This window comes from Chenopodium quinoa, unplaced genomic scaffold (assembly GCF_001683475.1).
Source record: "Chenopodium quinoa cultivar QQ74 unplaced genomic scaffold, ASM168347v1, whole genome shotgun sequence".
NCBI lineage: Eukaryota > Viridiplantae > Streptophyta > Magnoliopsida > Caryophyllales > Amaranthaceae > Chenopodium > Chenopodium quinoa.
This window is the reverse complement of record NW_018743066.1, coordinates 2,434,179-2,445,039: the sequence shown is the minus strand read 5'-3', so window position 1 is coordinate 2,445,039 and position 10,861 is coordinate 2,434,179. Positions and strand designations below refer to the sequence as shown.

Below are 10,861 nucleotides of genomic sequence, written 5' to 3'. Positions count from 1 at the left end.
TCGTAAAGGCAAATTGGATGGTTCCACCCAGCCAATTGGAGTCTCAGAGAGTATTAGGGACCATTGTAAACATTTCAGGAATTTTTATTTCCGGGTGAAAAAAAGTCAAAATATTTCAAAATTAAGACGTTATTGAGCCCACTTTTTCACTTTTACGTCCAATGATCGAATCGCACCTGATAAGATCATATTGGATCAATTTTTAAAGTTGAGTCATACTAAATTATTATGTCCACTCAAATTCAAATCTAAATCGAATATTTTTCGGATCAAGTCGGGTCGGATGTGCTTTTGACACCTCTAATTGTGTCTTCGTTTTAAAATCTTATCGTCTTTAACATGTCTTTTATCGTCTTTAAAATTTACTCGTATTAAATTATTAATTTTTTTATTTTTAATTAGGGGTGTAATTTTGGTCAATGGATCTAATTTCGATGATGATTAAAGATGCTTATCAAAACATACTTCATACTAACAAAAAAAAATTAAAAAATAGTATACAAGTAGTACTAAATCTATTACTCCCTCCGATTTTAAATATTTGATTCATTTCTCTTTGACACGCATGTAGATACTAATATTTTATCACTAATATCTTTAATTATCAATAAGTATAAATTCTAACAATTGAAAATTAATAATCTATTCATTGAGATGATTACAACAAGTACCCAAAAAAATATATTTTTTCTTATGTATAAAAATCACAAACATTAGTCAAAGTAGGACAAATAAATAGTGTAAAAAATTGAAATGGAGCAAGTATTTGAAAACGGAGGAAGTATTAGGCAAAATTGATATAAACCACTTTTTTTATCCAACGTTTTATTTTTTCATGTTTTTTTATTTACTAAACTACCTTTTAATAAGTACCTAAATTCTTGATTGCACCACCCTTATTTAAAATTTTGACGAAAAATATGTTAGAAAGAGTGAAATGGAGTTAATTTTGGATTACTCAAGTTCAATGTATCTCAAAATCAAATTGAATTGATAAATCCGTTACTTGTTATACAGTACTTATGTCTTCGGTCTTCTAATAAAAGTCCATTGTGGGATCCATCCACTACAATAAAATTATTCATGTAAATGAAAGTAAGGAACATTAATTTACTACGTACGAAGTATTTCTTTTGGTCGTCAATCCAACCTCTTATTTTTTTTAATCCATTTTTTAGTAATTCTTCTTCAACTGGAAACTTAGCTTCCAAGTATGGATCACCCACCAACTTCATTTTCCGGCCGCAGGCGCTCTTCCGTGATCGACCCCAACGCTCCTCTGCCGATAACATCGTCAGCTTCACCAACACCTCGGAGATCCTCCGCATGGGGTACTACTCCGACTCAATCTATCGCTCCTATGGCTTCCGACATCTCCAGCAGGAGAGCGTCAGAAGCCACTGAAGCTTCTTCTAATACAGCGTCGGGATATCCCGACGCTGCAAACATTGCAGGCCGAAAGGCTTCGGCCTGGGATGATGAAGATAGTACCGCTTCTATGAGCGGTACTACTCGAGGTTCGGTATCGGATATTGCTGGCCGCAGAGCTACGGCTTTGGATCGGCCACCTTGGGATGTGTTTTCCGGGGTTCCGCCGGGAAATGAGGGGTCCACCTGGGGTTGGATGTCTGAGATTTTTGCCATGACTTCTAGTACAGGAATACCTCTTAGTGGTGTCGGTCCTACTTCAGGTAACCAGTATTATTACTTAAATACGTATTATATTCTTTTATACTTCTTCTGTTTCTTTTATCACGCTTGTCAATGTAAAACTTTAACGATCAATAACTTAAATTTTTCATAAGTAAAAATTATAAAAGTTATATATTATGATAGTTCTTATTGAGACGAATCCAAAAAGATCATACAGGAATATATTTTTTCCTACATATTATTCACAAAAGATGGTCAAAGGAGAGATGGTGAATAATGTAAAAGTCAAAGCGGGTCAAGTAATAAAGAACAGATGAAGTATGTTTTATTGTTTTTCTTTTATTTCTTTTTATTTTTTTATGATAAAATGCGGAGAGGGTCCCCACTAGGAGGGGACGGATGATGATTAAACCCTATCACTTGGAGGGAGATAGAAGGACTTATCCCTCCATCCAACTCCTAATAATAAAGTAAATCAAAATGAGTCTGAATAATAAATCCAGTACCTTGCTTCAAATAAAAAAAAAATTAAAAAATATATTTATTTTTTTTTCCGAAAAATTGTAGTTGTGGCATGATAGGGAGTCAACAACATATTATGAGTTTTGATTCGTAGAGTGGTGGTATAAAGTTTTGGGACAGAAGTTTAAGTTTTTGGTTGAAATGTTTCTTTAACAATTTAAAAATTTAATAATGAATCATGAATATATAGGCTTTAGACTTTGTACGACTCAAATTAGCCCAAAATATGATGGGTTTAAACCATTCTTAACTCCTTACCTCATACCTAGATCTCGTGAACTAAATAATATCTTTGAAGGTTTGATAAACTGATCGTTTAGATGAACTATAACAATTAAATTTTAGAGATATATAGCTTAGACTTATAAAACATTGTGGGGAAATCCTACCTCTTAATAAGCTTAGACATTCATAGCATAGTAAAGAAAAGTTATCCATGTTTGATTTGCCACTCAACTCTCAGCTCATTCCTATTGTGTTCTCATCTTCTGCAGAGAGAATTCCAGTATATTATACTGGCAACATCAACTACATCTTCGAAACCCACAACGAGCAGAGTCTAGCTATTGCTAATGTTGAGGCTATAATGTACGCCTATGGAATTGATAAGGCCTGTGCTAAAGACATCTTGAGCAAAATTGACCCCCGTAAAAGTGGGATATTCAACGTTAACTCTCAAACCAAGCAAATTCTAGTCGCCTCAACCATCAACTTCACTCTGCCAAAGGAGCCACTTGGTAATCTTAGGCAAGCTAGCAAGTGCTTTCGCGAAAACTTGCTCTCACCACTCCATTTTGCTGCCTACATTTTCGACGTCTTGAAAGGAAGATATATAGGTGAGAAATACTACTACTTTCTGTCACGACTCACATATTCCCACCCCTCACTAGGGCCACTAGGCAGCAAGTTATAATCGTGGCCAGGGGGAATGCCCTTGGTGCATGGCTAGCATGGCCAGAACACCTTTCCCCCTATAGAGCTTTATTTAGCACCCTGCCATTTACTCTAGTGAACACGCCCATGACAGTAACACAATAATGGGCCATGGGCCGGGCTTAATGGACTCCAAATGAGCCCAAACTTGATGGCCCACCGTTTTTGGGCCCAATAAAGATGATGGTGCAGCCAGAATTCGAAGAAGAGGCCTAGAACTTTCCAGAATGCACGAAGAGGTTCGTGGAGCATCCGGAGGTCTCTAGAAGCCTCTAGGGACAACTTGTACATACTTAAGATGCTAGAACTTTGTAGATGGTTCTAGAACATTGTACATAAGCCTATGTAATCAGAAAGTGTATAGAGTTCTCTAGGACCTTCCATTTGAGGAGGTTAGGAAGCATCTAGATTAGAACACTCTAGAAAGGGATGGTGCCTATAAATAGGAAACCTCCCACCCATTCTTAGTAGGCACAAACACTTGTATTCTCTCAAGCATTTATAAACAACCTTCTTCCTTAAAGCTTTCTCATATATTCTCACTTGTGCTTTCCAAGCAACCCACACTTAACTAACAACATCAATATTTAGCTTTGCTAAGTAATTGGGAGCCTTGACTAGTAGTCTAACGGGTGGTGACTCTAGTAGGCCGCGTGCAAAAGACTAAGGGAAATAGTCAGCGCGTGACACGTGGTATCAGAGCAACGTCGATCGTAGGGGCGGTCTGTTGCGTTTGTGTGCTAGTTGTTGTTAGAAGATAAGTGCGGAAGTCAGGAGTATGGCACAAAAGGACGATGCCCATGCATCCGTTGTGGAAGAGGGAAACACCAGTAAGAAAGCTAGCCGTACCACCTTACTTGAGGAAAAGATGGTTAGTATGGTCCAGGCCATCTCGGAACAACGAGATAGCATTAATGACCTCAACGAACAGTACGATGATGTTGAGGCTAGGGTCAAGGGTCTTGAGTCGGGAACTGAAGAGGCGAAGGTAGAAACTCAATCCTTGGTCAGTCAAGTTGCTGGAGATATTAGGGCAGAGATGGCCCAACTGAAGGATCTCCTCATGTCCACCATTGATTCAGTGGAAAAGAGGATCGGCTCGATGGAAGAGAAGATCGAGTCCTTACACGCCGACGTGGTGTTGTGCAAGTCGGCAATGGCCGGGAGTGCCGCTGTTCGGGATGGACCTAGGTTGAAGGTCCCCGAACCGCCAAAGTACAACGGAAGGCGCGATGCTAAGGAGCTTGAGAACTTCCTGTGGAGCATCGAGAAGTACTTTGGCGCGATGCATTTGGACGACGATGCATCAAAAATCAACACCGCTACCATGTACTTGGGGGACGATGCCATCCTTTGGTGGAGAAGGCGCGAGACCGACATCAAGAAGGGTGTTGTCCAACTCAACACCTGGGACGAGTTCAAGAGCGACCTCAAGAAGCAATTCTATCCAGAAAACTCGGAAGAGGTAGCCATAAAGAAGCTGCGTGGGTTGACGCATACGGGGTCAGTCAAGGAGTACATCAAACAGTTCACTTCACTCATGCTAGAGGTGACCGAGATGCCGGAGAAGACTCAACTTCTCTATTTTATGGATGGTCTACAACGATGGGCTGAGCAAGAGTTGAAGCGCCGAAACGTCCAAACTCTCGCTGATGCCATCGCTGCTGCCGAGTCCTTGTACGAGTTCAAGCAAGAACCAAGGAAGGAGAGAGGCAACAAGAGCAGCGGCAACAAGGGGAAAGGTGGGGGAGCCAAGCCCACCGAACGAAGCCACAACGGTAGCAAATCGTCTGAGAAGAAGGACAAGGAGAAGTTCCACTCAGACCGAAAGTCAAAGCGCTTAGATTGCTTCCTATGCGGGGGTGATCACTGGGCTAGGGAGTGCCCACAAAAGAAGAAGCTCAATGCTATCATGGCTACATCACCTGGGGAATCGTCAGGGGACGAGGCACACATGGGGACGTTGCGCCTGTGCAACAGTGTGAAGGCCACGGTGGAGGAGCCCAAGGAGGACAAGGACCTGGCCAAGGTATGTACGCTACCCCGGGACAAAAAGCCATATCTTATGTTTGTTGAAGCCATAGTTGGGGGAAAGGCCTCAAAAGCATTAGTCGACACTGGTGCTACCCACAACTTTGTGACGCTCAAAGAAGCCACAAGGTTGGGCCTTAAGTTCACCAAGAAGAAGGGTTCTTTGAAAACGGTGAACACTATTCCAGCACCCATCCACGGTGTGGCTCGTGGGTCCCACTTCAGTTGAGTGAATGGGAGGGGGCAGTAGATTTCACAGTCGTCGACATGGATGATTTCAACTTGGTGCTAGGATTGGAGTTTATGGACTCAGTAAGGCCTTTCACATTCGAAGAAGATGGCTCGCTGACCATCAAGAGAGGACAAGGAACATGGTCAGTCCCCGTTGCTCGAGAGGGAGCCGAAGCCAAGATGTTGTCCGCAATACAACTCGACAGGGGCATCAAGAGGAAGCAGACAACCTTTTTGGCAACAATGGTTGAGGAGAAACCTGAGGTGCAACAAGAGATCCCCGTGGAGATTGTCAGGGTTCTCAAGGAGTTTGAAGATGTCATGCCGCCCGAGCTACCCAAGAAGCTTCCCCCTAGAAGGGAAGTAGATCATGAGATCAAGCTGGAGCCTGGGGCAAGGCCTCCAGCCATGGCACCTTACAGGATGGCCCCACCGGAGCTTGAGGAGCTACGGAAGCAGTTGAAGGAATTGCTCGATGCTGGTTTTATCCAACCATCTAAGGCACCATACGGGGCACCTGTTTTGTTCCAGCGCAAACATGATGGAAGCCTGCGCATGTGTATAGACTACCGGGCGTTGAACAAGATCACCGTGAAGAACAAATACCCTATTCCCCTTGTGGCAGATTTGTTCGATCGATTGGGGAACGCCAGGTACTTTTCTAAACTTGATCTGAGGTCGGGGTACTGGCAAGTACGCATCGCCGAAGGGGATGAGCAAAAAACGGCATGCGTAACTCGCTATGGGTCCTTTGAGTTCTTGGTAATGCCCTTCGGCCTTACCAACGCCCCGGCAACCTTTTGCACTTTGATGAATAAGATCTTCCAGCCTTTCTTGGATAAGTTTGTGGTCGTCTATTTAGACGACATTGTGGTGTACAGTAACACTTTGCAGGAACATGAGCAGCATCTGGCGCAAGTGTTCAAGGTTCTACGGGAGAACGAGCTATATGTCAAAAAGGAGAAATGCTCGTTTGCCCAAGATGAGGTGTCTTTTTTAGGACACCATATCAAGGCTGGCAAGATTATGATGGAGCATGACAAGGTGCGCTCCATTCAAGAATGGGGTGAGCCAAGGAATGTGTCCGAGCTACGGTCCTTCCTTGGCCTTGCCAACTACTATCGGCGGTTCATTCGAAGCTACTCGGCCAAGGCAGCACCTTTGACCGATTTGCTCAAGAAGAGGGCACAGTGGTGTTGGGACGAGAAGTGTCAAAGGGCATTCGATGGGTTGAAGAAGGCAGTCACGGAAGAACCCGTCCTAGCCTTGCCTGATTACTCAAAGCCATTCGAGCTGCATACGGATGCCTCCGATTATGCCATAGGTGGGGTCCTTATGCAAGAGGGGCATCCCATTGCCTACGAATCTCGCAAGCTAAACGATACGGAGAGGAGATATCCTGTCCATGACAAGGAGATGACGGCCATAATTCATTGCTTGCGGATATGGAGGCACTACCTGCTCGGGAGTCGGTTCACCATCTACACCGACAACGTTGCGACAAGCTACTTCCAAAATCAGAAGAAATTAAGCCCCAAGCAAGCTCGTTGGCAAGACTTCCTGGCCGAATTTGACTATGTCATGGTGTATAAGCCAGGCAAAGTAAACTTTGTCGCCGATGCTCTAAGCCGCAAGGCCACCTTTGCAGCTATTAGTCGCGCCACAAGCACCATCTTGGACAGAATCAAGGATGGTCTTACTCAAGATCCTATGGCTAAGGGGCTCCTGAACCTAGTCAAGGAACGCAAAACCCGAAGGTTTTGGATAGAGGATGGGATCCTCTATACTGCTGGGCGGCGACTATTCGTGCCTAAGTGGGATAATCTTAGGCGAGATATCATGAAAGAGTGCCATGACTCTAAGTGGGCTGGTCATCCTGGCGTCTTACGCACGTTAGCACTCTTGAAGGTGAATTACTATTGGCCATACATGGAGCAAGATGTGGAGGCCTATGTAAAGACTTGTCTTGTGTGCCAACAAGACAAGGTCGAACAACGCGTGCCGGCTGGGTTACTTGAGCCACTTCCTATACCTGAAGGGCCATGGGAGAGCGTATCAATGGATTTCATTTCAGCCCTACCCAAGTCAGATGGGTATGGCTCGATCATGGTGGTTGTCGATCGCTTTTCCAAATATGGCACGTTCATACCGGCACCAAGGGATTGCACAGCCGAGCAAGCAGCCCATCTATTCTTCAAGAACGTGGTAAAATATTGGGGCTTGCCTCGGAACATCATCAGTGATCGAGACCCAAGGTTCACAGCAAAATTTTGGATAGAATTGTTCAAGTTGCTTGGGTCCGGACTCCACTTCTCAACAAGCTTTCACCCCCAGACGGATGGGCAAACCGAAAGGGTGAATGCCTTGCTGGAGCTATATCTCAGGCACTATGTGAGTGCCAACCAGCGAGATTGGGCTAAGTACATGGATGTTGCCCAATTCTCCTTCAACCTGCAAAGATCCGAGGCTACGGGCAAAAGTGCCTTCGAAATAGTCATGGGACAGCAACCCTTGACTCCACAAGGGATCGCCTCGGGGTATACAGGGAGCAGCCCAGCTGCTTACAAGCTTGCACGAGGGTGGCACGAACAACTCGATTTATCCAAGGCTTACTTGGACAAGGCGGCCAAAAAGATGAAGAAGTGGGCTGACAAGCATAGGCGCCCAATGGAGTTCCAAGTAGGAGATTTGGTGATGGTGAAGCTGCTACCCCAACAATTCAAGGTCTTCCGACAAGTGCACAAGGGTCTTGTGCGAAAGTATGAGGGACCATTCCCCGTACTAAGGAAGGTTGGGAAAACATCATATAAGCTTGAGTTACCCCCAAGGTTGAAGATTCATCCGGTGTTCCACGTGAGCATGCTCAAGCCCTATCAAGCTGACCATGAAGATCCAACAAGGGGCGAGTCACAAAGGGCGCCCACGGCTGTGGTGGCATCCTTCGAGAGGGACATCGAGACAATTGAGGCCAAGAGGCTCATAAGGAAGAGAGGGGTTCCAAGCTACAACGAGTATCTTGTTCGTTGGAAGGGTCTCCCGGATAGTGAGGCAACGTGGGAAAAAGAAGGAGACCTATGGCAATTCCAAGACAAGATAGCTAAGTTCGAAGGGCGGCCTTGACGGGGACGTCAAGACTTGGGTGGGGGAGCATGTCACGACTCACATATTCCCACCCCTCACTAGGGCCACTAGGCAGCAAGTTATAATCGTGGCCAGGGGGAATGCCCTTGGTGCATGGCTAGCATGGCCAGAACACCTTTCCCCCTATAGAGCTTTATTTAGCACCCTGCCATTTACTCTAGTGAACACGCCCATGACAGTAACACAATAATGGGCCATGGGCCGGGCTTAATGGACTCCAAATGAGCCCAAACTTGATGGCCCACCGTTTTTGGGCCCAATAAAGATGATGGTGCAGCCAGAATTCGAAGAAGAGGCCTAGAACTTTCCAGAATGCACGAAGAGGTTCGTGGAGCATCCGGAGGTCTCTAGAAGCCTCTAGGGACAACTTGTACATACTTAAGATGCTAGAACTTTGTAGATGGTTCTAGAACATTGTACATAAGCCTATGTAATCAGAAAGTGTATAGAGTTCTCTAGGACCTTCCATTTGAGGAGGTTAGGAAGCATCTAGATTAGAACACTCTAGAAAGGGATGGTGCCTATAAATAGGAAACCTCCCACCCATTCTTAGTAGGCACAAACACTTGTATTCTCTCAAGCATTTATAAACAACCTTCTTCCTTAAAGCTTTCTCATATATTCTCACTTGTGCTTTCCAAGCAACCCACACTTAACTAACAACATCAATATTTAGCTTTGCTAAGTAATTGGGAGCCTTGACTAGTAGTCTAACGGGTGGTGACTCTAGTAGGCCGCGTGCAAAAGACTAAGGGAAATAGTCAGCGCGTGACATTTCGCTTCAAATTTCATTACACATTGAATATGTTATACTTGTATGTGAAACAAAGATATGACTAGTGAAGTTGCCTAGATACACTAGGCAAAAATAAATTACCTCATTTTGAGCAATTATAGTTTGTGAATGAGAATATATATAACGAGTTGTTTGGATCAAGTTTGTATCAAGTAACTTTGCATAAACTTTATGTTACCTTGAAGATAATTTTTCTTCACAAAATTTAACATTAACAAATGATTAGCTTTTTCTTTGGTCTTAGTTACTAGTTAGGCCAAGACTCATTAGGCTTGAATGACTAATTAGCGAAGCTATTATCACAGGAAATGATCCCCAATTCATGATCCTGGGAATATATAGCATATTTGGAGTTTTGGAGGGTTCGACGAAGCGTGAACTTACCACCAAAGATGTGGAGAAGTTTACAAGATTGTGGAAAGTAAATAATTCAGAAGAAGTACAAGACCTTATGAATATGATCAAAGATGATCGTAATGGCTCTATTTCTTGTTGGGACTTTTACAATTTATTGTGCCGTCGAAACATGTTTGGAAAGCAACGAATCGAAATGTTTGATACTCAAGGGCAGCAAAACACATCAATGTTCTTCCCTCTAATGGACAAAGACGAAGATGGATTCCTCTCCTCTATGGATCTGCGTAGTTTTGCCGCCATCTTTGGCCGATACCCATCAGATGAAGCGATTGACCGTGTGATTCGCAAGCTTGATATCGATGGTGATGGTAAGATCAGCTTGCAGGATTTTCGTGGGACAATGGGGCCTATATTAGATGGGATGGCATGGGAATTTTGGTTGGTTGCTATCTTGCTTACTTTTCAGCTGTAATTACTTTCTTTCACATGGGATGAAAGTTGAGAATAAGTTCTTTTCCCCAATATTGCATTTGTTAATAGGTTAATCGATCATGTGTTCGATATTAATCTTCTTGGAGAAGAAAAAACAGAGGATAAGACACATTTTATGGATTCCGATAATACTACCTTTGTTAATGATTATCTGCAACTTTAGGGTTTATTTGCGAGATATAAAAAAATTTCAAAGTTGTAGATAATCATTAACAGAAGTAGTATAATGATAAGTGTCATTTATGTCGCTATTTTTAAGAGTTTTCTAGTTATTTTTTCATAGTTTTTATATCTTTTTACTTGATTTTAATAACATTTTATTACATTTGTCATGATTGAGTGTGAAATGTCGTTATTGCTCAATTTTGGCTTTTCTTGCATATTTTAGTTGCTTATGGCATTAGATTAAACTTTATTGGTTTATTCTTATGTTTAGGAACACTTGGATAAGTTCATTGCTCAAGATTGAAGAAATATAAAACATAAAAGAACAAGTAATGAAGAAATGTGCACTTGATTTTCAATGATCGAACTTCAAACGCCTATATCTTTTGATCTACAAAACATTTTGGGGCAATTCCAATTGTAGATGAAAGCTTATCTTGAGAGCTTTCCAAAGACAGGTCATATGCCCAATTCCGTCGTAAAACGTGGGAGATATGCTCATTTGAAGCTGAGCGGTTTGCCCAGTCCGATAGGAGCGGG

General features: G+C 43.1%; 1 protein-coding gene across 1 annotated transcript; it reads left to right on the top strand.

Moving 5' to 3' along the window:
- The first annotated feature begins 761 nt into the window (after positions 1–761).
- Positions 762–10,424, top strand: LOC110731386. Its single transcript, XM_021911244.1, has 3 exons — positions 762–1,691; positions 2,670–3,011; positions 9,613–10,424. Exons 1-3 carry the CDS (start codon positions 1,214–1,216, stop codon positions 10,134–10,136), a joined length of 1,344 nt encoding a protein of 447 aa, XP_021766936.1. The 5' UTR covers positions 762–1,213; the 3' UTR covers positions 10,137–10,424.
- The last annotated feature ends 437 nt before the right edge of the window (positions 10,425–10,861 follow it).

Excerpts from the sequence above, each read along its gene's own strand:
- LOC110731386 (XM_021911244.1), top strand. The coding sequence starts at position 1,214 with ATGGATCACCCACCAACTTCATTTTCCGGCCGCAGGCGCTCTTCCGTG. Across the intron at positions 1,692-2,669 it reads TGGTGTCGGTCCTACTTCAG|AGAGAATTCCAGTATATTAT; the intron begins GTAACCAGTATT and ends CATCTTCTGCAG. Across the intron at positions 3,012-9,612 it reads CTTGAAAGGAAGATATATAG|GAAATGATCCCCAATTCATG; the intron begins GTGAGAAATACT and ends CTATTATCACAG.